General features: G+C 40.7%; 1 protein-coding gene across 1 annotated transcript in view; it reads left to right on the top strand.

The window, feature by feature from the left end:
- LOC309687511 (LHFPL tetraspan subfamily member 6 protein) overlaps positions 1–23,806 on the top strand; it is a 46,705-nt gene extending 22,899 nt beyond the window's left edge. Inside the window, exons 3-4 of the mRNA XM_082502538.1 lie at positions 19,628–19,726; positions 23,016–23,806. Of these exons, the coding sequence (XP_082358664.1) occupies positions 19,628–19,726; positions 23,016–23,134 (218 nt within the window). The 3' untranslated portion in view covers positions 23,135–23,806. The remainder of the gene's footprint in view (positions 1–19,627; positions 19,727–23,015) is intronic.
- Positions 23,807–27,929: the final 4,123 nt, after the last annotated feature.

Below are 27,929 nucleotides of genomic sequence, written 5' to 3'. Positions count from 1 at the left end.
TTCCGATTCACAAGGTCCCGATTTGATTAGAACTGAATCGAATTGGGGAAATTTTGCCTCAGACAGTCAGAAATATTATAATTCTGATCATTTATCAGGTGTAAGCATCACAGCAGGCGCCTTTGTGCCAAAGTAACTAAGGATAAAGCACAGAAACACATGAAGGAGATTTTCCTGGCCTGGCTTTTTGTAGCAGATAACTGCCTTAAAAATATTCTGCAGTAGATCAAAAACTGAAGTCAAGCAGAGCAAAGTTACAGAGGTTTTATTAGAGACACAGCTAAGCATTTTGCAGTTTGGTATAGTTTTAAAAAGTTTACATTTCTTCGGTTTTGAACAGCAGAAATTGGGCTTTCTTGTCTCAGGTCATTTTTTAATTAAAAAAAACAGCGGCTGACAGCGCTGTACACAACAATAGACTGGTGCGTAATAAGACAAGACAGAAAACTGATATTTGAGATTGGAAAATGTTCTTGAAGTGCACTGAGAGGAGAGAGAGAGAGAGAGAGAGAGAGAGAGAGAGGGCTGTGGAGGAAGTGTGGTTTTTATCATGGTGGAAGCAAAACAGCAAAGGTAAGAGGGAATTAATGACGATATTTATCAAATGTGAAGCGTAGTTTTGATCTTCTTTTCAGTCAATTTTGGTCAGATAGTGACAAAACCTGCTGCATCAGAATCTGTGAGGTGTCGGCTTTCAACATCTTACAGATTCTGTTGCGTTGGGTCCACGCTTTGTGTTTACGTCTTTGTGTTGAATCCGTTTATCTGCTCTCGTTTGCTGTTTTAGCTGTTTGGTGGTTGTTGAAACGAAAGCTTTAACCTGAGATTCTGGCAAATACATTTATATTTAAAAAGTGATTCAGGATTTAATGAATCGATATCCAGTGTTGGTCAAGTTACTTGAAAAAAGTAATCAGTAACTAATTACTGATTACTTCCCCCAAAAAGTAATCCCGTTACTTTACTGATTACTTATTTTCAAAAGTAATTAATTACTTAGTTACTTAGTTGCTTAGTTACTTTTTAAAAACACGATTTACAACCTGAAGAGGTGAGAAAGCGATAGATCTTTCAGCCCAATTCTACTTTTTCTACATAATCCATCATACAAAATGTAATCAAATGGAAAAGTCTCTTTATATAAACTTGTTTTATCAGTTTTAATCTTTTAACTTTATGCATCAAGCAAAAATTTAATTATATGCAACATTCTGACTTGAATAAATTAGTTTAACATTTAAACCTATTTTCTACACATTCCAGCACATAAAATAAAATATTTTTTGTGTTTACACTCACTCTTTCAAACAGATGCAAGTAAAACACAGCAGAAAATAAATAAAGTCAAAGACTCAGCGGTCCTGTTGCTCTATTTTCACCTGCAAAGCAGGACTGCGGTAGGCGGAGGTTTACCCTGGTGCAGGTGTGCCGCAGCGGTCAGTGGAAGAATCCGCGAGTTTCTCTGTGAATTTCCCATTACGTCGTTGCGCACTCAGTGCTTGCTCGGAAGTTTAGGGGTTTTTTTCGCTGCAAAAAGAAGTTTTCTTCCCACGCACAACGGACACTAATGTTTTTGTCACTTTTTATGGAATCAAACTCAAAGTAAGGTCAGTACTTCCACGCTTTAAACGCTGCACGCTCATACTCTCTCCCACAATCGATATGTGATCCATTGTTGATCTGCACACAGCTGTTGTCACTAACGGTGCACTCGCTTACGTCACTGTCATGAGACATTCTCGCAAAAAATCACGGTTTTAGTAACGCAGTAACGCAGCGTTCCTATGGGAAAGTAACGGTAATCTAATTACCGTTTTTGCAATAGTAATCCCTTACTTTACTCATTACTTGAAAAAGTAATCAGATTACAGTAACGCGTTACAAGTAATGCGTTACTGCCCATCTCTTTTTTTTTTTTCTTTTTGTGTCCCGTTTGGATCTTTAGCCATCAGAATTGTTGTCTTAAGGCAAAGAAAGATGCCAAGCGGATTTATTTTACTAAGTGGATCATCATGGCCTTGCCATATTGGTCCATTTGATTGACCTTTATTATAATTATGAATTTATTTTATTTTCAGTTCCTACAAACGGGACAGACATGACTGGGGGATAGGACAGGGAGAAAGAATGAAAGAAAGAGAGGGAGAGAAAGAAAACCAAAGGGGAGAAGAGACGGTGAGAAGGGGGGGAAGAAAGAAAAAAAAAAAAAAAAAACCAACAACAAAAAAAAAAAACACCTGGGTCACCTGTATGGAGAAAAAAAACAGAAGAGAAAGCAAACAACAAAGAGCAACATAATAAAAAAAACGGCACCATCACAATAAACTAGCTAGCAGTAGATATCAGTAGATACTAAGTAATAAACGATATTGTGCAGCACGCAAGATAGACAGCGCACAATGTGCTTTGAGGCAGCAGCCAAGAAAGCTGTAGTCCGCGTCTGTGAATACCCGTGTGTACACCTGTGTGCATACCTGTGTGGATCAGCATGCTTGCATTCCAAAGGTTTCTCCATGTAACGATCTGCTAGGGAGTGTGGGGAGCCACAGCCCCGTCCTCCAGGGTATGAAGCAGGTATGGAGGAGATCAAAACTCCAGACATCCAGAGGCCCCCAGAACACAAGAGACCAAGGAAGACCAACAGAGGGGCAGCCGCGCCACTGTCCCAGTAAGAGCTGAGGAGAGCCCCAGATGAGGGCTCACTCAGCAGCCGCGGAGCAGAAGCCAGGGGGAGTTGCAGTGACGCGCCCGTGAGCTCCGCCGGCAGCCAGCTGTGCCTGAGTGACCGAGCCCCAGGCCGAGAGGCCGGGGGCACCCCACCTCCGAAGTGGCCCGAGCGAGCCCCAGGTTCCAGGCCCCGATAAGCGGCCGCCAAGGAGTGAGCCGGTGTGTACCCGGACGCCCACCCCCAGACACAAAGAACCACCAATGCACCGACACCTGAGGCAGTCTGCCACTGGCAGGGGAAGTGGTGGTGGGTGGAGATAGGCCTCCAAACCTTGGAGGGCCTGAGATGTCCCAGAGAGGTGGCGTCTGACACCCAACCTGACATATAGACACAGACATACAGGCACACACAGATACAAACATCCATTCCCCCCCTCATGCTCTCATATGCACTTACTCCACACTCAACCAACGTGGAGACAGACATAAAGAGACGCTGTACACACGATCACACTCCCCAAGCGTACTCTACGAACCGGGTCTAGGTACCCTTGCCCCTGGAGGGGGGAACTGCACCCAGACCCAGGTGGTGTTACCCTTTTCCCTGCGGTGGGGAGAGGCAGACCGCCCCGACTCCGCAGCAGCAGGGAGGCCCCACACTCCAGACCGCAGTCGGACGGCCAACTCCTCCTAGCCCCCCCGCTCCAGCAGGCCGCAGAGAATGGGGGTGAGAGAAGACTCCAAACCTTACTGCCCATCTCTGTCGATATCGCGTTATTCAAGCTAAAATTGATTTTAATCGGAAAATCAATAATTGAAACCCAGCCTTAGTGCTAAGGTATCAAATAAATTGTAGTGATTTACAGAGGTTCTTACCTTCCTTACTTTCGTGAGGTTTAATGTTGGAAGCCACATCACATCCGTGCCATGGTGTGGTCCATATGTCTTAGTCTGTATATTTTAACTCATTATTCTATATTTGTATTTTTGGAGAAAACATGAAAACTGGTGACACTGGTAGGGTCTTGGAGCTCACTACCTGCTTTGCTGGCCTTGCCATATGGTCCTGGCGAACAAGCCGGCACCTGGGGACAGTGCAGCCGTATGGTGGCAGGAAATGCACAACAGAGGAGGAATGCAAACCTCCTTTCTGCAGACCTAACATGACTACATTCACCATGACAGAGACAAATGAATGAGAAAATGAGAAATGAAGGGGTCAAAAATGCCCTTCAAATGGGATTAAAAGCTGCCCATCAGCTCAATTCGTATTTATTGGAACTGATTTCTTTTTATACATCTCTCTGCGTCTGTCCTTTCTTTCTTGCATTTCATGTCTTATTAAACATTTCAACAAAAGAGCTTTGATAAACCTGTTTTCCTCTATAGTGCCACATGTTTCTCATTGAATTCAGCCCTCGCCACGATATCATCAATGACACTGCAACTCAGGTCTGTTGTCGTTTGACATTTTAAAGGCATTTCTGTTCCTGCCTCTGTTCCGCACTTGAAAAGAATGATTGTGGAGCATTCAGAGGATTGATGAGAGACTAAAAGCCCGAGCACAATCCTGCCCGAGGAATCTGTTAGCAGCAGTGAATGGTTGGGTGAGTAGGTGGGGGGGGTCTCTCCTGTATTTTGTGTGACCTTTTCAGAACGGCTCGGAGGATTTCGGTGCCATCTGTGCCCTCCGGGTACCACTAATCCCATTGCTGCTATACTCAGCAGTAATGGGTACCTTAAACCTTTGCAACATGCTCCTGATCTTAGTCACACACACTCATGGGAACACACTCATTTCTTTGTTGCAGTTTTCACTGAAATATATCCCATACATCAACCTTGGTATTTTTTTACGTCTTCTTGCATTTGTGCCTTTTTAGCTCTAGTGTGAGTAATGGCTCATTCTTACCCTTTGCCTTTCTATAGACTCTGTAGTTCAGCAAAGTTTTTCCATGAAGGGATTCGCCACGGACGATGAACATAGTGAAGAACACTGAAAACCAAACCTCATCTACAAAAAGTGAATTACGGCTGTATTAATAAATGAGTCACCTGAGGGGCATTAAATACTTTTTCTCTTCTTCTTGACATGAACTCGAATGTATAAATTGTTTCTTTTGTTGCTGCCATTTCAGTTTCTCTCCATCTCAAAGTGCCTTTTTAGCCAGCACATACTGCTCTTCATTGTTCTTTATTCTTTCTTTACTCCATAAGCTGAACTTTGAAGCGCTCCCTCCTTCCTAAATGAAAGTGCACTGCCTGGGTATGTTGACTCACTCGTGCTGTCACATTCGTGTCAGCCATGCCTGGGTTCTGAGAGAAGAAGGGATCTTTTGAGACAGAATACTCTAGTCCCTGCTGAGAGGAAGTCTATTTTAGCTTTGGCTCCATTACAAAAAACAGAACATGGTGCATAAAAGAATTCCAATCCCTTGTTGGACAAAGGAGCCACATGTCTAGTGATTTATGAATTAATTCTCATGTGTGAAGCGATACCTCGTAAGCACACTAATGCACACACCTCACCACTGCCATCAGAGTCAGCATTATTCTTCATATTGGTGATCTAGCCTTGGCATTCTCTGTCTGTGGCAACTTAATTTCCACTCTTGTCATGAGACCTCGCAACGTGTCACAGGGGTTTAAGCAATTTGTTTTGTTTGACACTAGCTTCAGCAGCTTAGTTTCCTGTCGAGGGTGCTGCAGCTGCTGGAGGTTTTCTGCTCTCTTTTTGTGGCTGCTGTTCACCTCATTTTCCTACCGCTCTGCATTCCCTCGTGTGAAAAACCCCAACTCTTATGCCCCGACTCTGTTTTCATCTTCTTTTTCTGAGTGAGATGCAGTGGATGATCAAAGTCTTTCTTCCATGTAGTGGTAAAAAAAAGGAAAGAAGGAGGCTTGAGGATGTGGCACAAATGTAGGGGTATTTGTTGTGGACTTTTACAACAGTTCTTCGTTTTACCCCCCATACTGGTATACTGGTAATTAATTTTACTGTGAAACCCTTAAAACTAATGCATGCTTAAAATTTAATCAGCCATCAAGAGACCACTTCAAGAGAAACACTTAAGCATAAATTGTGATATTAAACCCCAGGGAAGTATTTGTCCCTCTGCTGGATAATTCCTTTATAATTTGAAATCATTTTCTGAGGAAGGAGGTAACGACAAAAAGATTCATATTTGTGCTGCAAATCAAAGCAACCACAGCGGGATGAAAGAAATAGCAGAATGACAGTCCAGCAGTGAGCGGAGACCAAAGCCAAACTGCTGGATTTGTGCAGCGTCGCTGCATGCATCGCTTGTGATTTATTATTGTGAAGCTTTCATGCGGGACACTTTTTTGGTGTTTTTTATTAAACGGGTTGAAGTGTGTAGTACTTCCCTGAGGAATGATTCATCACTGGGTTGCAACCAAAGCTCGCCTTCCTAATGTATGACCCATTGGCGCAGCCGGAAGAATTTGTCTACCCAATGTCCCCTTGGTTTCTGCGGTTCATTCATCTTTACATTGATTTTAATAGTTGGGGAAATTGGGGTGGGGGTAAAACTTTGAAGGATGGATGGTGTGCGAGCATAAAAGTCAGATTTTATTTATATTTTTTTTTATAGCTTACAAGGGAAACACTTTTATAACATGGAACTGATGGACTGTGGGAGATTGCCTTTGGGGGTAGTCAAGGCAAAAGTCAGACTAGCGTTTAGTCATGCCTTTTTCTCAGGCAGAGTTAGTGCACATTTTTCGGATGCTGACAATCCCCCTCCTCCGCATTGGCTGTGTGTCTCTGATCCATCAGATCAGTAGCAGAGTAAGGACGTGGTGACCTTCAGGTTTGGGGGGATGGGGTGTTTTTCTCTGTAGTAAGTTACCCAGCGGGCTGAACTCAACCTCTCCTCCATCAAGAATTCCCATGTTCCCATAGACCAGCGATTGTGTCTTAATGAATTCTCTGAATGCTAATCAGGCAGTCCAAGTCCAGGGGGTGGGGCAGGGCTTGACACAGACAACGTCCTGTATAAATATGCAGAGGAAATTTTTCTCCCCCCGTCATCACATTCCTTCTCACTTAGAAAACGAAAAATGAAAGTGAGGCTGTTCCATTTCAGTTCTATTTTATGGTTCATCCTATTTCCTAGCTTGCTTTTGTTCTACCTCTTCTGTCAGTTAATAATACACTTGTTTGTCCGATTACAGAGTTGTGACAATTCTGTTTTGATTTAGCTCATGTCCTGCGGATATCCTGTAATTGTTTTGTTCTCGCCGACTTTAGATTACTCCAATTCAGTGTGTGTAAAATATTTTGCTGCTGAGACCCTGTTTATATAAATCTTTCAGCACCACTGGCCAGAGGTTATATCCTCGACCATTAATCAACACTCAACAGACTCTTAATCTTTTGTCCGGGTCCTGTTAACCCCATGGACAAACTCTTTATGGCTCAATCAATCAGAGTGACTAGCTCTGAAATGTCCTGTGGTACATTCTCAACAGCCCTTAGCAGCCTATTCAGTCACAGTCAAGCTGCCATAACAGGGTTACAGTAATAAACATTCAAGACAAAAAAAAGAAAATGATGACTGTGCACATGCAGTAACCTATGATCTAGGACAAATCAGTCATAATTTGTGAGTAGGAACAAGCCCCTCTTTGATCCAAAGACACTCAGACTGAATCAATCAGGGGATGTTTTGTGACCCGAGTTCTATTGACAGTGAGCCTTTGTGGATGCATGACATTATGGAGGCGAGAGCCTCATCACTGAGAGCTTTATAATGACGCAAAGTTAATTTTGCTGTGAAATTTCATAGTTTTATTTCCACAAAGCAGCTCTCTAATACATCATCAGTGTAGCGGACCCGAGTTTTATCTTCCAATTTAAGCTTCTGAAGACACTGGTTCATGTTCATGAATACAGATGGATCTTAAAAAATGGAATTTTATAACTCTGTTTGTACAGAACTAATACACCATGGGTTGGAAAGTAACTTAATATAATATATATATAATTCAGAAAGATTGCTGATAATTGTATTCACAATTTGAGATATTGGTGTAATTTAACGCTTTCCAACTGTAATTTAACACTGTGAGTAGCAATCTGTCCTGTACTTCTATTACTTCTGGATGCCATGTCATTGTGCTTCACTTCTATTGTGGAACATTTGTGGAACTGAAACTTTAATCTTACTAAATGTATTTAGTAATTTAGTTCAATTTAATGTATATGTGAAGTGGCAGCTGACTGAATTTTTGCATTTCATTCCTTCAGTTGAGTCCAAGTTTGTTCACTTTGGTCAAAATTGATTTTTTTTTTTATGCATCCACAGGCTTTTTTGTTTGTTTTAACTACAATCTTAGACTTTACTATTAAATTTCAAGGTGTTGTGAAACCATTTAAGTGAGTTAGAAATAACGAATTTTGAGAAATTGAAGTCTAGCTTTGCTTTGCATTGTCTTCCTAATGTTGTTTCTTTAAGAGAAACTGAGAGGTCTGTCTGCCAAGTTATACGATACCCAGGCATACACTGCTGTTAGTCCAGAGTTAATTAAGCAGAAGGCAGTGGGATAGTGGAAAATTAAAAACACCATGAGTAGTGGAGCAAACCAACCATGCTTGAAGACCATTGTTCCCACATCTTACTGCGCATATATATATATATATATATATATTTCCTCAGTGAAAGGCAGTATTGGAAAGTCCCAGGGAACTATTGATTTTCATTCGTCCTTGTGGCCTTGCTATAATGTGTGGATTCATATGATCCACTGCTCTTATGGCATGAATGCCTGCTGCAGATTGAAGCCATATGGTTGTGGGAGGCACAAGTGTAATAGAGGTGTTAGGTCTTTATTGTCTGGGGCATAGTAAAAACAAACTTGACCAGTATACCACCTTTTCATTTTCCTTTAAAAATATGATAAATAACCTATCCATTTATCATCCTGCGTTAGAGTGTGGCTTTTCGCTTTTTCCTAAATGTATGCGGCACTAAGCAAAGCAATGCCATTTCACATATTTGTGGTTGTTGTCTGTATTTTCTATAATTACCCATATAAAGTGCTTCATTTTCAGTCCACCCGCTATCGCCCAACCCTTTGGGTTTTAATTTGTCGGAGTTCATTCTCATCCAGACGCTTTTATTTCTTTACCTTAAATGTTTTTGATTTATTCTGCCTAAGGGCTTAACTGACAAATTAGAAACTGTTTATCAAGATGAACATGGAATTTAAGTGCATGTCAAAACAGGAATTAAGTCATCACATTTAGCTAGTAGTCTAATGAAGAAGGAAAAAAATAATCACTAGTTTTGGAAACGACTTCAGGGGCTCTGTATATTTCATCATGCTTTACCGCATCTGAGATTTTAAGACCAAAGTGACTCAAACAAGTTTCTCTGTGATGTCGCTTTTCCAACCGCTCAGTGTCGAGAAACTGGACTTTTTTCAGATGATATTATATCATTTGTGAGTCTAACAGCACTGCCCAAAATACAAGAGTTCACAAGGAAGCTATAATTTCATCAGCACAGTCTCCTACAATGTAAGAGCATTAGCTTCATTTTACCTCAGTACTTACTGCACTGTCATGGATGGCATAGCAATATAAAGTATTGTAATGGTAAAACTTCACCTGAAATAGAACCAGTAGCCTTTTCTTGACATCTGTTTGGTTTCAATCTGTAAAGTCACTGTGGCAGAAAGCTTTTCATCCTTGAGTGGACAGGATAAACCAGATATTATAAGATTATAGGATCACAATACCAATTCAGTATCATACAAAATGTCATGAGCACACATGATTATATGAGCACATATAATCTGATCTCTGGCTCTCCATTTGCCCTTTTGTATTGCTCACAGACTACATGACATGTTGCATAATGTGCTCTCATTTCTGCTATTCTCTTCCTCAAGGGCTCTTAAATGTCAACAGTACGGCAGAACATGAAAGAGGAGCCACTCGAGCTTTATCATATAACCATTCACCATTAATGCATAAGAAGTTATTTCTTTTAAAAGTAATTTCCACATGTGATCTGAATTGGATAAGCAGAAGAGAATGGATGGATGGTTGTAAATAAGTAAGACACTAAAAAAAATGTTTGACTTTTGAAGTTGTTAGTATGTGGGGATGGGAAATGCAAAACTTCCATCATCTCATAGTTAGCTTAGCTTAGCATGCGGACTGAAAATAGACATTAAGAGACAGTATGTAGTTATGAAACATTTTTTCTTTTCTCAGTATAAAGCCTTATTTACCTTCAGAAATTGTTTACTACATTTTTATATATATATATGTATATGTTATCTATGTTCTGGTGATATCCATACACATGTTCAAGGCTTTAGAATTGGCCCCAGGTCCTAAGAGAGCCCGCTCTTGCTGAATGGTTTTCACATCACACCCACACAATGAAACCCTGGAAGCGAGAGTGACCTGTTAGTTTAGGGAATATTTGATTTTAGAGAGCAGAGTAAGGCTGCTTAAACTCAATCCAACTAAATCCTTGGTGGTGAGCTAGCCTGGTGTGTGTCCCAGAAGGCAGCGTGAATGTAGTGGGCCGGGATTTTAAACACAGGCTGTGGAGTACTTTGTAGCTACACTTGGCATTGGGAGTCAGTTTTTCCTTGATCCCTGAAGCGTTGCATTGTCTTTTGAAAGGAGGCTCTTTGTGTTTGCGGTATGGAGCAGCTCACATGATGAGACCCAGTACTGTCAAAGGCATTTTGATATCTGGCAGTGTCTGCATGGAGGATACTAAAACATTCATTGCATATTTGGATGCTATTAACATGAATATTACAGCGTAGATTGCAATGTCTTTCATTTGCCTCTCCCTAGAAGGCCTTGTGCTAGCATGCTTTTTGCTCATTATAAAGGGTAATTAAGAAAGGACTTTGTTGGGGGGGGGGGGGGGAATAAGGCAGCAAATTGATAACAGTAGAAGTCAAGTGATCCAGGAATGGTAGGGTTTCTAAGATATACAATATGAATATAATTTTCAGGATTTTACACACTAGCTTTAGCACAGAGGTGACTACATTTAAGAGAAAGGTTAAAGTATGCATTGCATTTAAGGAAAACTAAATGAGTAGCATTTGGAAAATAAAAAGGAGAAATTTCTCTTGGATGCTGCTGAAATTCTTTTCTTTCTTTCTTTTTCCATACCTCCTACTTGCACTCTCATCTTAGCCAAAAGGAGGGGGAATGATATCCAATTTGCAGTATGAGATCAGAGGAGACATTGTTACGCTTGCAGAGAGCCATGGGTTTGTCAGTGGAAAGGGTGAGACATACAGAAAATATCTACGCCCTTGTGTGAAAAGCTCATTCTCCGCACGCATCCACAGGATGTTCTCTTTTGAAAGTTACTTGCTACGTATTTAGCACAGCCCATTTTCAGCTTGTGCACATTTTCTGCACCGTGTTGTTCTCCTGGGCTACCAGACCGAGAGAGGTTTTGATCACGCCCGATGAAGCAGAAGTTCATTTTGTTGTGTAATTGGTGTTTTTATTAATTACTGGTTGTAGTAGGAAACTAAACTCTGTAAGATCGTCTCATATACTATATATCTCTGACAATGTAAGGAACTTACTAAATTGACTTGCTAAATCAAGATACAGTTGACAAAATGTTAATTTGATTAGCCACTAAACGGCATAAGGGTTGTTGATGGATATTTAAAACACTCTAATTCGCTTTTGTTCAGCTTACTTTAAAGTCATTCCTGGAGGGCAACTGATGTTCGACAGACAAAAGGCAAATAAGCCAAACAATGAGAGAATACATGAAAAAACATGTAGGTTTGCAGGATGACATAAAAGTAAAACCACACAGACATCATATGAGCATGAAATAATAATGTGGGTGTGTGAGTGTTTCTATCAGTTTGACCTTTTTTGTGGGCCGGAAGCAAATACCAAAGAGAAGATGAGGTGGGTGCGTCATGGAGATGATGGTCACACTCTGAATGAATAGTCAGACTGTGTTTGTCACAGTGCTCTGATCTCACCGACCGGGTCAGTAATAGAGTTTCCTGTGTTTGATATTCAAATTGTGAAGCAAATCATGGAGAAACATGAAACTAAACAGAAGCTGCGGACTAGCAGAGTTTCTGTGTGTAGTCAACCATCACGCAGTAGGCAACAAATTTATTCAGTTTATTATTAGCTGTGACAGTGTGGCAGGTACTGTTTTCACCTCGTGAGTCTGTCTGTCAGTTTCATCATGACAGAAGACGCCATCTGCCGTACTTTGGCAATACTTTGCATGTCGTTCTGGGCAGATTTTGTCAGCATAATAATGAAATAATAGAAAAAAAACTGCAGTGAAGGCGGTTGCGTTGGCTCACAGCACATGTGATGCAGCGTGCACATCGACACTTGGGATGCAAAAAGTCGTTCCAAAGGCTTATTTCTTAGAATTTGTAGCTTGTTGAGTGGGTGGTTGGTTCAGTGGGTTTTTCCTTATACATAAAGACAAATAAATGCAATTACAGATCAAACTAAAACTGTAGTACTAATATTCTGCTGAAAGGATTCAATGAATTAGGTTAACTTAAATTCAACTACACTAATGCATCAACCATCTTGATGGTTCTGTTTTCTTTGTTTTCAGTATAATGGCAGGGACACAAAAGGCCTGCCAGGCTGAGAGGGTGCAGTTATAGAGTCCTTGGTGTGTCTAACAGACTGTCAGGATATGATGTAATATGATGGATGTAGGGATGTCAGAAAGGGTGTGGTTTTTAAACTTGTAATTTTAACAATAACTGTGCAAATAACAGAGGTAATTGTGTGTAGTTTAAATGAATATGAAGTTCTGCTTGGAAGTTGGCCATGGTCCAGCCCCTGGGTACCAAGTAAGGATGTTTTTTCACCTGTAGTTCGTTTACTCTGGTCTGAATTATGAGTTTGTAAAGTTGTGGCTTTTTCTAGCAAACAGGAAACACCAAGGGAATCAAAAATGTGTCGCTACAAACCATGCGAGAGCCCTCAATCCACTTATTGGCCACATGTGTCTGGAGCAGGGAGAACAAAAGTAAATATAGGAAGAAGGTGCCATGTTCGTAACTAGTGGATAACAGGGAGAATTTACTCCTGCATGTCTATGGTAATCAGCCACATCCCAGAATGCAAAGCATATGTGGCTATGTGGAAGACATGTTGCTCAAACCGTACCATGCACAGTTTGGTAGCTGGGTCAGATCAAGATCGGATCACACTGTACTTGAGTGTGATTGCTGTGTTAACATCTGCACAAATGGACTGTACCAAGGGGAAAGAAAACCAGATTTCAGTTTCCACAGAGTCAACAGTACAAGTATGAAAACACCTTAAAAAGAACAGGAAAAGCATCTTTCCCACTATGTCTTTTCCAGCTGCCCTGTATGTGGCAGGATCGCAGAGGTAGCTACTTAACAAAATAACATGAATAAACTAAAAATACTTGATACTTTTTAATGGTAAATGGCCTGTATTTTATATAGCGCTTTACTAGTCCCTAAGGACCCCAAAGCGCTTTACATATCCAGTCATCCACCCATTCACACACACATTCACACACTGGTGATGGCAAGCTACATTGTAGCCACAGCCACCCTGGGGCGCACTGACAGAGGCGAGGCTGCCGGACACTGGCGCCACCGGGCCCTCTGACCACCACCAGTAGGCAACGGGTGAAGTGTCTTGCCCAAGGACACAACGACCGAGACTGTCCAAGCCGGGGCTCGAACCGGCAACCTTCCGATTACAAGGCGAACTCCCAACTCTTGAGCCACGGAAAACCAATCAGAAGACTAACAGTCAGCTGCAGCCAAATGCCAGTCACTTGCAGCAGCAGCAAATATTTATATGCTTCACTGTGCATATCAAATATCACATACTTCACATACCCTATTTAAATCCCTCCTGTCTCTGCACCCCCCTTTTCCTCCATCTAACCATCTCACTGCTCCTTTCAAGTGAAACTCCAGATCCCTTTCTCACTCACAAAAAATTCCCCAACTTTTCCAGCAAAAATGCTCACACAGGAGTAAGCCCTGCTAGAACGACTAAGCCAGTCCAACTTGAATGACAGAGCCAATCAAAATAAGATTTTTTTTAAAAAGCAGGCAGGGAAACGTTACATGTTATTGTTTGTCTTGTTTTTTAAATGAAAGAGAATTCATGCCTCGACATGCAGGGACGGGTCTGTGAACAGATTAGTCACACTGGCCTCTTTAGGCTGATATGACACTGTGAACCCCTGGTGCTTTTCATTATAGCTCTGGAAGATAAACACGGAGAGAATGACAATGTGGCTAGAGTCACGTTTCATGCATTTCCTGGAGTAATGAAGCAGTTTATTGATCGTGTAGTTTTTATCCATCTTTGGCATGTTTCTGGTAAGTAAAAGTCTTAACACATATGCTGAGCAAAGGGTATATTAATAGAAGAACAAGACTGTCTTCCCAGGTGTGGTTGCTCTTACATTTTCCTACTTCTTTTGGATGATCTTCCAAGCCCAAAAGGGACTGTCTTACATTAAGCCAGCTCACTCAGGCACATCTACACTCCAATTCCCTGGCCACAAAAATTCTCTCCAGCTTTAGCCTCTGCATTTTTTCCCCCTGCCCTTTTTGGCCTCTTGAATGATAACCTTGAATGGTATTGTCTCGGGGCATGAAAGAGGGTAAAGAAATTCCTTGGGTCTTGACAGAGAGCAAGAAAGCTTGACAAAAGGCATCAGCACTGCCTGAATCAGAGAATGTGGGGGGATATGAAAAGGGGGCAGTTTTTCATTCAGGTAAAAAAGCATTGACAGAGAAAAAAAGATGGGGAACAATGGCTTAGCCGTGATGGAATAAAACACTTCTCTGTATGCTTTTTAGGCAGGCAATAATTTGATTTGAAAAAAGTGCTCAACTGTGATGATGAAATCTGAGGCAAGCAGAGGCAGAAGAAAGATCACTATATTAGAGCAGATTTTCTGGATTGTACACTGATATGTGAGGCTGATTGTATTTGGTTAAATCTATTTAACCCAACTCTTTCAAGTTCATAGAAGAGCCTTTCAGACAAGCTATTAGCCCTGACATAGTCATTCCGATAATGACCACACGGAGATCAATTGAAACTCGATCATGAATAAGTTGCCTGGCCTCATATAGCCTCATATATTCTGCACTGCACTCACTATCCAGCCCTTTCCTCCTCTTCTTCGCCTCATCCACCCCTGAAGCTTATAAAGCATCAGCTGGCTGCCAAAGCAACTGAAACAAAACTTCAAAAATGGGGGGGGGGCACGCTCTACAAACAGTGGTTGCTGGCGAAATGCAGTAAGGCAAACAAACATACCTCCAAGATAGAGACACACTTGAACCTCTCCTGATCTCCCGGAAAGCTAAGGGGAATCTTTAAATTTGACCTGAGGTCATGATTGATGCTACTAAAGAAAGCTAGCTCTTTGGATCCTTAATCACCTCTGTGGAAAGCACACACGGGGTCTGTGGATGATGGTGCTGGCAGATTTCTAAAGATTATGAGTTCCTGCCTTGCCTCTGCAACAGCATTCTGGTGAATTCCACTAACTACCCTATCATGACAGCTTAGAGGAGTGCTGAAATAGTAAAAAAAAAACAAAAAAAAAACAAGCTCACTAAGTAACAAATTTGGCTTTTCAGTACAGTTCATTTGACTTCAGTTGCACTGGAGCAGTAGATAAAACTGAATCTTAAAAAAGCATGCATGCAGATCAGTGCAAAACTTTTCAATGGGCTCAAGCAACAACTAGTGGACTTAGTAGTTCAGCCGGGCACAGTTGCCATGACAATTTGATATCATTATGTTCAAAGTGTGGCTGTTAGGGAAAGGCATTTCATGTCATTGTCATTCACATAGATTACTGATTGGCAGCGCTAACTCGAAATTTCAAGTGACTTTTCTCAAAATTTTGAGTTAATAAGTCGAAATTTCAAGTTATGGGTACTTTTTTCTTTTTAGTGGCGGAAACGGGCTTCCATAGTTATGCTTATAATCACACCTCCGACTTTGACCTATGGGTGGCACTCAAGAGAGCGTTAAATGTTAAAAGAAGAAAGAAGACACCAATGCAGGAATACTAGGGCTTATCCAACAGCTCTGCTGCTTGGACCCCTATTACAGTAATACCAGCTGAACACAGTATAAAAATCAAGTGGACTAGTTTGAGAAAGTATCTATAGAGACAGTAAAGAAACACAAAGACCATCAACATATATTCTACATAATGTGGTAGAATATTCATCAATAGAGATAAATGCTGTACAACCATCAGGCATAGCATATATGGACCATTATAGTTTAATCATAACATTACACTAAAAACCCTCGCAGTGGTTACAATGTTCATAAGGAGTGCATGCACAAAAGCTCTCTCTGACATAACCTCCTGTCACCATCACCCCATCTGTGAAGAGAAATCTGCTCCACATGCTGAAAGCTACAGGAGGAAATCAGAGAGGTTATTAAAGTGACAGGCTACAGAATAGTTCGTATCTGTAATGGAACTTTTATGTTCACTAATTCTTTGCTTTAGAGGCAGATTTGATCGCACAGACATTTCAGCGGGTCAGTTTATTTTGGGGGGGTATTAGGTGTGATAACTCCTCTGCCTGCCTCTGTGTGTCGATGCAAGCTGTTGTTGTATATTTCTCATATTTGTCATCCTTTCTGTCAGTCTCAGAGTGTCATCTAGCTGCAGCAAAGGCTCTGTGACAGACTTGTGGTTTATTCCACTAACTATTCTCATGACAGCTTATAGCGGAGTCCTGCAACGATTTCATCATGAGACCATCTGCTGTTCATGTTGTCTGAAAGAGACGATTTCCTTTCTGTGCTTTGGGAAAAGCTCTGAAATACCTCAAAGACCTCAATGAAACGAAACAACTCGTAATTCAAGACTTTTAAATTCTTTCAGAGAATCTGTTTTGCAGCAAAGAGAATGTGAAGTTCCATGCAGTAAAATGCTGTTTATGGTTAATTAGCTTTAGTGCTTGTGACCGTCGTGTGTCTGTAACTTGAGTAGGTTTCACACCAGGACTCAGGACATTCGATTTAGGTCACAAAATGTGAGAACATCTTGAAACATTCAAGAACAGTCGCAATAAAGGAAATCTTCAATCTCACTTGGAAAGGCACAAAAGGTCGAGAAGCATATCTATAGCTGACAACCACACGCTAACTGACACAAATCCCCAACTGTGTGTTTGTGCAGATCGGGGTGTAGCAGTGTTAGCTTAGGACGGGATAATAAGAAGGATGAGAAGTATCTGACTATAACAGCGTGCATGCAGAAGGAGAGCCTGAGGTAGCTGCCTCTCACAACAGCACACTTCTTTCTAACAGCTTGGCTCATGAACATTATGTGAAAGAATGTTTTTGGGTTTTTTTCTTTCTCAGTAATCTTTTTCCTACATCCCAGTCAACAGCCCCCCTACCTCTGGTTTTCAATAACCAGTGTGGAGTGTGGAGGATGGGATTTGATGGAATTAGCCATCGTGAGGAAAAAAAATAAAGAAATCAAATAAATAAAAGCCAAAAGAGAAACGTGGGACCTCATATTTACACCTTAGCAGTGTGCCCATATTTTTTGTTCATCTGCTCCCACGGTAACTGTCTTAATAGTGTTACGGTAACATGTGAGCACTCACATTGATTTCACCCACTGCAGCGTTGCAGACTCTGGGAGTTTACTTCCAAAAAACAACAGCCAACAGTGACATTTCACATGGAAACCTTTGATTTTAGGCGCTTACACAATGAACCTCAGCTCCAGTCTTTGTTGTGGCAATAATTCCCCTCCCGCCCGTAGTCTTGGAGCAATTTCCAGCATTCACTGTCATCATCATAATCTGACCTGATGTGGAAACTATGCAATGAAGTCTTTCTTTTCCCATTCTACTCTGTTTGGTGCCTGCTGCAGAACTGAGCAACTTTATGGTTTTGATCGTTTTAGCAAACGTGTTAACCAAAGTATGATTGAGAATTGCCATCAAGTTTGATTTTTCAAATGGAAATATTATACCTCACTGGATAGAATAATAACATCTCTGGGAAATAAAGTCTTTTTTTTTTTTTTTGCTCTTTTTTTCTTTTTTTTACCTCCTCTCATTTTGCTGCAAGGAAATTCAGTTTGATTACATGCTGCTCTATCTCTGCATTACACAACACTTGAAAGAGAATTTTAAATTATGTTAAATATTAATCATGAATACATTATCATGCTGGCATGCTTTACAGTCTTTGCTATTACAAATTTGAATCAAAACATACCGAGTAACATTATGTAACCGAGAAAATTTAATGGCTGCGTGAATGCACCCTTCCTCCTAAATACATTTTTGCACCTTTTAAAATAGTGGGTTTTTAGACTCATCAGGTATCCATAGTGGTTGCTTGAATAGGGATTTACATCAAATGCTCCTGTTTCGCTTTTGCTGCAGTGCACGGGCTAAAGGTAGTATTTTTAGGTCTGAAGGAGGAGTTCGTCTGAAGTTTTCTTAAGGGTTTGAGGGAGAAACAGCTCAGTTGTTATGTATTAAAATCCCTGGATCCCCTCTGATCCTGAGCTGTAATGACACAGACATGGTCAGAGCCTTTTGCTATCCCCTCATTCTCATCAACATGCCAGAGTTTCACCCAATTGATTTGAGACAGCCCGTTTTCGTTTGTCCTTTTGGCTGTGACCAGGGACAACACAGATGTCTCTTTCACTCTACCTACTCCTCCTCAGATGTTAGCCAGTTTGTCTAGCCCATCCTCATTAACATGTGGACTAATTCCTGCTTGTTATCTGGCCTAGATGTAATAAGGCAGACCTGGATGGCAGGGGTAATCAGGTTGGAAGGCAGCGCTTTCTTCCCGTCTCTCCCTCTGCTGCCATCATCACATCCCATAACTGATAGCAGAGCAGACACATCTGAGGGGATTAAGCTAATGTGATGGCAGAGCCACCTACCAGGGGCCCCCACAGGGTAATTTTAAGAGACAGGCCTTGACATCCAGGGAATAACTTGTCAAGACCTGGCTGCAGGCAAATATTGAGGATATTAATCCTTAATGTAATTGCCTTGACTAGATTTTGCTCTTGTCTCTGTGCGCAGCTTTAGGCATAATCATAAGTCTCTTTAATCACTGACATAAAGAAGTCCCTCAAGGATTTTCCAGAGTTTTACAGTAATTATTGTGTACCAAAAATGCTTGTTTTTTTCACTGTTGCCTCAGTGAGAAATTGCCAAGTTATTTGCATATGTTCTCATTCATTTGTTTCAGTTTTATGAGCTACATGGCTGTGGTGCTTTGTTTTGTTGCTGTATAAATGTGATAGAGTAGTAAAATCACAGCCCGTGTCATGTACCAAAGTATTGCAAGGCTTAGTTCAGAGGTAGAACTGATGGACGCGGTGAGTGCTGCCTCTCTGGTGATATGTGCTAAAACATAATAGGAAGAACAAGAATGAGAAGCTGCGGATAAGGAGAAGGAAGAACCACAGAGGTGAGGTCACACGTATGCCTGTAGAGCAACAGCTCATTGTCTCTTTTTGATCATTTTAATTAAATCATTGACCAAATAATGAGGAAGAATCTGCACAAAACCTGAGGTTAAAATTAATTAAACCTTGCTTGATATCTGGATGGAACAAATAAGAAAACACATGGCGCTTTGCATTTTTATTCACAGCGCTTAAAAGATTCTTAAATTATAAAAAAAAAACCCGGAGAGGCGAGGTTTCCTAAAAACAATGCTGGCCTTCGTCAAGGAGCTGAGCGAGCACCTTGATGATGAGTTTGTCCTTGCTGCAGGTTTTATCTCGTAAACGGTGTCTTTGCAGCCTGCTGCTACGTTTTGTGATATTTTTGAACCCCCAGTGATCGGTCTTTAGTGCTATTCCCTCGTCACATGACCCGACTGTCCTGCTCTTCATCTCGTTCTCAGGTCTGCTCATAGGATCGGGCTGCGCACTCTATCCACTGGGATGGGACAGCGAGGAAGTACAGCAAACCTGCAACAACAGCTCAAGCCAGTTTCAACTAGGTAAGATGTCTGCAAGGGAGATCCATCACACACAGAGGCTTTAATTACACACAGATGGTTCATAAATTTGTGCCGTGCTCGCTGGATCTTTTATTCCCAAAAACAGACGAATCGCAGAAAACGTGAAACAGACGACCGATGTTTGTCTTTATGTGTTGACATGCTGCCTTTTGTCTCTCTCTGGTAGTCAAAAAAGATGTGATTTCTTGTTGTTTTGATTAATGCATTTGGAAAAAATTAACAGCAGAAGATCCAGTAGCTGTCCATTTCCAAAATGTTTTATAGCTTTAAATGTGTGCCGAGAATAAGCAATACTTTGATTTGTGCTCTGCATGCAGCTGGTATTATCAGGACTATCTCACAGACAGTAATATGCTACTTTATCAGACACTAGGGAGGTGGAAAAGCTTTTCATACTGCGGCTGCTCCTTTATTTGATACTAATCAAAGAGTGTTTGGTTTTTCACTGGATGTAAAATATTTTATTGGGAACTTGGATTAATATTATTAACACTCAACACAAGAATACATGGAGATTTTTTTTAATGTCACTGGATTAAAATTAAAAGGCTCATCCTCTCTGAGGATCCCTGGAAGCATCCCAGCCCATTTTGATATTCGTCACCCACATGCTTGGATCTTGACTTGATCTGAATGCTTAGTGGGGTTCACTAAAAACACTGAGTGTGGACCATGAATACTCAAAATCAACCTCGAGAAAATTCAGCTCTTATATTTTTGTCCAGAATCAAAGCGTGCCGTAGGGAAAAGAGCACCAGAGAACCACTAGTCTAGGGATGGGAAACCTATAAAAACTGATTTTTGAATTAAAAGAATCTGTATGGAGCTGCACAAAACATTTGACCTGCATAATAAAGGGGACACAGATTATCATTATCACTATAGATATTGGTAATTAAAGCCTACTCCCATGTGAATATTCTTCAGTTTATGAGATTTTTTCTATCCTCTTCACTACAATCATTCTACTTTTTACATTTCATTACAAGTTTAAAGGAAAGAAGAAAAATGTGTATCTTTACTAAATCTTATTACCAATAAAACAAAACAAATAGTGGAGGGAAGAAATACTTATTAGCATTTATAGGCCTGCTAGCTCTAAAGCTTCTACCTGGGTTCACACAAATTAAAAGTGAACAAGTTTGACTATAAATGAAAAAAGTCAGTGGAAAACAGATCCGTTTAAATTTCATTTTGATTAACGTGCAGTTTGGTTTGCTTTCAGATGTCTTTCTTCCTTCAGCGACATACAGTAATCAATCTTCAAGATAGACTTTTTGGGGGAAATTTCTGCTAATGCTAATTTCTTAGTCGTGAAAGCAAACAAATCTGCCCATGCACTACTTTTTCTTTGCTTTTTTAGGTGGGATTTAAAATAACTAAGGGGACTGGATTATCTATGCTGCATGCTACCGTTCAGCATACAGGTCAAAGAAGGTGCCGGGCAACAGACGTATGATGCACATTTCAGTGGATGCAAACATTAAAATGTAATTCAGCACACAGGCTACATGTGGTTTTTTTTTTCTTTTTGCAACTGCAGAATATGAAGAAGCACTCACACAGATTATAAATAAATAATAAAATGTTAAAAAAAAATAACCACTGTTTATTTGCTTATTCATCCTAATCAATTTTCCGACTGGAAATGGGCAAAATAGCCGCAGGTTGTAGTACTTGTATCCCATTTCATGAAGATGTGCTCTGTCGCTGCTGAGATGATACTCTGAACAGATTAATGGAAAACCAAACAGCTTCACTGTCCTCTCCAACTGTTGCCACAAGAAAAAAAAATGCAAATGTTGCTAATATGAAGTTAAGAGTTGCAAGTTAATAAATGCTAAGCAGCCAGCTGTATTAGGAACACCATCAGCAAACATTAACTGTGATTTTTAATCCAGTTTTCTGTCACATGAATTATGGATTCACACCGATTCTGCCATTCTAGCAGCATCTACTCTTAAACCACATAATTCAAACAGATTTCTCCCTTTTAAATTTCAAGAACACATCACCACACGCTATCAGAGGTAATTATGTTGAATTCGCAGTTTTCATTTTATTTCCTCTGTGGAGGAACAGGCACATATACGTTTGTGTTAACAAGTGCTTTTGGTTGAAAGTTTTGTTCAGAGCAACTGGCGACTCAAGGTTCGTCTCATTTATGTCAACACTATGATAAGATGGTGACGACGAATGATGCTTTCACCACATCTGAAGCAGTCCTTCATTAATTCATCTCTCATTAATTAGCCACGAAGGCTGTAGTCAGTGCTTGAAAACTCTGAATGCCTCTGCAGGAGGCAATAACTGCGTACGTGTTCATTTCCATACCTGAGTCCAAAGAAGCAAAGCATGAAGGATCCGAGTGATTCCTTTGATGGGATATGTTTTGCAAGTGGAAAATACCCTTGTCGTTAATTTGAATGAATAGATAAGCTACAGTCACATTTAAGAAGAGGGGATGTACTTTTTGTTAATGCCACAGAAAAAGGGAAATAAGTATTTTCAACACTTTCAAAAGAAACTCAACCACTGTATCCTATTTCATAATGCATATAATTACCTCTGATGATTATGCAAGGTGTGTCTAAAGGAGGCACTTAATGGTTTAGGTTTTATTTGCATTTCAGCATTTTGTTGCATCACTGTAATTTCCAGAGACTCCATTTCTGCGTTTCTCCAAGTCTCTAATTGTTCATCTCCCACATAGCAGACTGTTTGCACATGAATTGGGGCTCTGTTTTGTGCATATTTTCTCAACAGTGCTAGCTGTATTTCACAAGAAGATGGGAACATAGTAGCCTGAGCAGAGATGTTAAGTAGTTGCCACCATTCTCTGTGATTAACATTAACACGTTAATGTTAGATCTAGGGCAAGATCAAAGGCGCGGTGCGGAGTTCTCGTGATATATCTCAAACAAAATGATTGGGCGTTTCAAACTAACGTCTGAATGGTTCGGTGTGTTTTGCATAGCGTAATGCTCAATTATCATTCAAAGCATGGGTGAGCTGTTAGGTCCAATTTTACAGTGTAGTTGATCTGAGTGGAGTAAACATTCGAGTTCCCCTTCATAGCAGAAGTGATGTGAGATTTTTAGGCAGTTTTCCTAAAAAGGGCTATACATACAGAGTAAGCTGTGTCGTTCTCCATTAAAATCAAGCGACTGTCTTACTGGCTAATGACCTATTTGCCCAGATTAATTTGAATCTGTTACAATGTTTTTCTAGAGGGTGAAAAGACCTTTTCTTTTTTCATCCTCTGCAGGTTCCTGTCAGATCGGCTGGGCGTATTACTGCACAGGGGCAGGAGCGGCGGGTGCTATGCTGCTGTGCACCTGGCTGTCCTGTTTCGCAGGGAAGAAGCAAAAGCAGTACCCTTACTGAAGAGAGCATCAGAGAGACAGGGACAGGCGGAGACCTCGGGCGGTACGACAAAAGGGAGAGGACTCTGTGCACTCACACCAGTACAGCACATCAGGCACCAAAGACATCAAGTCATTATGGTGCTCTGCACATCATGGGACACTACTCATCTGACAACTGCAGGGACTGTTTCATAATGCAGCACACACACATGGCTTTGAAAAGTGGTACTTCTCTTAAAAGCTGTTCTTAAATGAAAAATGTATGGACCAATCCTGTTTGTAAGATTGTTACATAACTATTTCTTTAATGAAAAGTGTATTCTCCCTCTCTTTTTTCTTTTGTCTTCCTCTTCTTTGGTCTTTAATGTTTATGTGATAGTGCGCCCTGTGATGAACAGAAGTAATATTGCCTCATTGTTACGTGAAGTGTTTGCGGTCTCCTCTTCATCACTCATTCTTGCCTTAAACACAAACAGAAATGCAATAATCCCTATAATGTAAAGCAATCCAACACTGGCTGCCTGCTTCCTCGATTCAGACCCCAAAAAAAATCAAAGCATAGTTTATTTAACACATTCATAAGATATACATTGTGTATGGTAACGTATTTTATCATTTTATCACGTTTTGTATTCACCCTCAAATTATTCTTTGCCATTATGTTTGTTTTGTAAATAAATGTTTATTGGAAGTCTGGTTTTTCAAGTCTTCTTTGAGTCGACGCCCCGGAGCAAAAACGAACAGTCGTGCATTCCTAAAAAGCTTTTTTCCCATGACTTCTTGATCTTGATAGTGTTCGCTACATGTGGGAGTCATTTTTTTTCTGATCGACAAAGAGGATAAGGATGGGCAGTGCTGTGAATTTAATTTTTCCACCTTATTGATGAAGTAAATTTAGTAACCTCTAGTCAGAGTATTTGCCTTTTGATCAGGCTTCTCAGCTTAAAAGCTTCAGAGTCTTCCAGACAAAGCCTGAGATGCAATCATACCCTGGGAAATTGAGGCGCTCTGCGTCCGTCGGGCCATCAGTTTAATGTCAGGGGTTATCTCGTAGCTCCTCACCCTGCCTTCACAGTGTGAATAACAATAATGGCAACCTTTTCTTAGCAATTACCGCCGCTGCATGCGTGTCATTAGAGGTGCGAGCTGAACACAGCTTTTCCAGTTACTATTTTTAGCCATTTGTTCTCTGTTTTTCCTTTCTTTGATTAACAAACACCACATCCGAGCTCAAGTGCACAAAGTCAGCTCATTTACAATGCAGCTGTTCTCGATGTGTTTTAGCCCTTATTAGCATGCCCATTTTCTCACAATTCTCAACATCACCCAGATAATGGCAACGCCCCCTCCCCCCCATCCCCACTGGAGAAATATCCCTCTCAGTACTTGCTCTGTTTAATATATTAGTATGGCTCCTCTGCATTCTGCTCTCTCCCTCTCTCTGATCTCCTGTGCTGATTGATATCAGCAGTGATTGTTACAGAGAGTCAACCAGATGCCTCATCAGCAGACGCAGACACATTGGGGTCACGTTGGAGCATTCCCTCTTTTATATCTGCACCCGAATCTCAGACTGACAGGGTGTACCATTCAATCTGAGATCTTGTAACAAGTAAGAGGCTGATTGTCTTAAAACATGATAAATGAGTGGTGGCTGAGAAATTCAGTTGCTCGCATCAGCTCCTGAATGAAGACATATTACAACTGACGTAACTGACGTGAATTTAGACTGACTGGTGCTGATGTTCACCTTGAGCTGTACATATTTTTTGTGCTCTAAGAATCACAAACAGATTTATAGACACCTAATTTATGCTGGAAGAGAGCTAAAAATAAGATTAGATAGCAGAAGTTTGTTTTTTATAAGCGAGGGTGATGATTTAAAACCCCAATGGAGTCAACAAACAAATTCAAGTTAGCCAAAGCTTTAAAGACCAAATACAAATGATGAACTATGAAGTCGTGTACTCAAAAAACAATACAATCATTACTAGCAGGATCACATCACCACAACTGTAGTAGTATACACTTACCAGCCCACTTTATTAGGTAAACCTCGTCAATTGTTTGCTATTGCAAAAATCTAATCGGCTAATCACATGGCAACAACTCAGTGCTTTTAGGTATGAATGAGACAACATCTCAAAGTTCAACTGAGCATCAGAAAAAAAGCAATTTAAGGTGATTTTGAATGTGGCATCATTGAATCTGATGCGCTACAGCAACAGAAGACCACACCAGCTGCCACTCCTATCAGCTAAGAAGAGATAACTATGGCTCCAGTTTGCACTGGCTCAACAAAATTGGACAACAGAATATAGAAAAATCATTACTTAGTCTGATGAGTCATCGTTTCTCCTTGGACATATGGAAGTTTGGATTAGCTAAACCATAGAAGCACGGATTCATCCTAACTTGCTTCACTGGTTCAGACTGGCCGTGGTGATGTAACGATTTAGGAGATTTTGTGTCGGCTCCTCAAGATGAACTGAGCATCCTTAAATTCCACTGTCTATAATTATGTGATGCTATCATCTCAATATGGACCAGAATCCCTGAGGAATGTTTCCAGCACCTTTTCAAATCTGTACCAAGGCAGTCTTGAAGGCAAAAAAAGGGGTATTTATTTTTAATATTTTAAAGGTCAGCCTAAGTAAACTTAATATAAACAAAAACAAAGAAAGACTACGTGGACTGGATCCAAAAGAACCCTAAGGCAAACTGTCTATTTCCAAATTGCTTTTCCTTTTACCTTTAAGAGATGAAAAACAACATCAGGAGAAATCAACAAAGGCAACGTAGTGAATGTTGCTTAAATTAGAGGCAGTTAAAACTGCAGCATTTTAGGAGGATTACAACGCCCCTGAGAGCTTAACACACTGAAACTTAAGAAGAGTACATTTCTGTATTGTCGTAACAGCAAAGATGTTTTCCTAATGTTTTGAGCTCCCAGTGCCATGGTAATTATTTAAGAAAGAGAGTCCTAAATAACCTTGAGAGAGTTGAACTTAATCTGCCAGATAGATACATCAACATCAATTAGTTCTTTCTAATTATTAATTTTTTTCCATCAGCACTTTTGGGCAAGATAATTGCTGCCCTTAAGAGCAACCATGTTTAAAAAAAGGTTTTGTGCTTCTATAACACCAATCTCCATAAAGATATTGCATAATGGATAATGCTGCAGGATATCTGGAGAGCCTGTATAGAAAGATAGCAGAGTGTCACCCTCACTTTCCCCCCCAGAGCAGTTATTTTGTAGTGGAATATTTAAATGTACTGGCAGCGGCATAAATAAAAACTACACAACCAACTTCAATACTAACGTGCATCCCACACAACATCAAACACAGCTACACAGGTGGATCACATTAACTAGAATGTAAACTAACTTTGAAGTTACTCCATCTTATTAATTTCAAATAAAATCCCACCCACATTTTTCCGTTCTTTGTTTCCTACTGTGATTCACAAGTCCCTGCTCTACTTAAAGGAAGTGCCAATTAGCTGTGTATGTCTTCTTTTAGAGATCTGACAATTACCATGTTAATATGGGCAGGGAAGTAAAGGGAATTCATGAAAACATAGACCAGACAAACCACATCAGCAAAGAGGATCAGAGGCTGTTACTCAAAGCTCACAGACAGGGATAGAGGGATTACAGCCCAGGGTTCGCTGGTTCACCCTCAGGGATATATGGAGGCTCTGGTTAGCGGGGTTTCAAAATTAGCAGTTTGTTTGAACTTAGTAAAAAGGTAAAGCCCATACAGAGAGAGTATATTTGATCAAGGAAAAATGTCTGCTCTATATTATTAGCACCTCTGTTTACCTTCCAGAGACCACACGCACACACCCATGTGTGTTTTCCAACATGGTTTACCTTTTAAATGAATAAATACCTCTTGGACTTTATTGGCCTTTTGGAGAAGGAGTTCTGGGTTTTTTTTCTGTGGATGTACCATTCGGTTTGACAGGTGATCCAGCTGCGCAGCACATCATAGCTTGACGACATCACTTAAGATTGACGCTGTGTAACCAAAGCTTTCCCGTTTGGCAGCTTTGGGTCCTTCATCCCTACATCTCTTCCTTACATCATTCTGTCAAATCCCTGCTAAGAATAGCAAACACATAAGCATGTGACACAGGTGAAGAAAATGAGGCATCTGGCATAATTAGAATATATCTAATATAATATCTAATATAATATCTAGGCGAACATTCACAGTATGTCAATGAACTATAGCAAAAAAACAAAACAAAAATCGTCATCACATCCTTCTTGACCCTCTACAATTTGCACAGAACCCCAGTAGCTGTACAAATGAAGCCTTACCCAACTCACTCCCCTCTACTCCACTCCACCCCACCCACTTGGCCACCAGGTGAGAGGCTTATATTAAGCTTGCTAGTTATTGATTATGGCTCAGCATTTAACACAATAGTCCCTTTGGGGTCACTCACTAAACTGAGTTACCTTGGCCTGTACTCCTCCGACTCAGGAACTTGTGGTAGCTGAAGTATCATCACCTGGATGGGAAGCTTTACCCAACAGGACCGCTTGGCCCTCAGGAAGGCGGGTTACTCAGCTGATAAAACAATCAAGGCCACTCCCCTCAAGTCTGAAAGGCATCAACAATGTAGAACAAGAGCCAAGAGGATTGCTGGGAACCCCAACTCCCAACAACAGATTGTATTCTCTGTTGTTATCAGGGAGACGCTATGGTCTACTGGTGACCAAGACAGAGGAACAGGAGGAGCATCTAGCTCAGACCATTAGACTGTTAAATGAGACAGAGACTTAAGCTCCTCCCCCA

Source organism: Aulonocara stuartgranti (assembly GCF_965226115.1).
Source record: "Aulonocara stuartgranti genome assembly, chromosome: 14".
Classification (NCBI taxonomy): Eukaryota; Metazoa; Chordata; class Actinopteri; order Cichliformes; family Cichlidae; genus Aulonocara; species Aulonocara stuartgranti.
The sequence above is the reverse complement of the archived record's forward strand: the minus strand, read 5'-3'. Positions and strand labels throughout refer to the sequence as shown.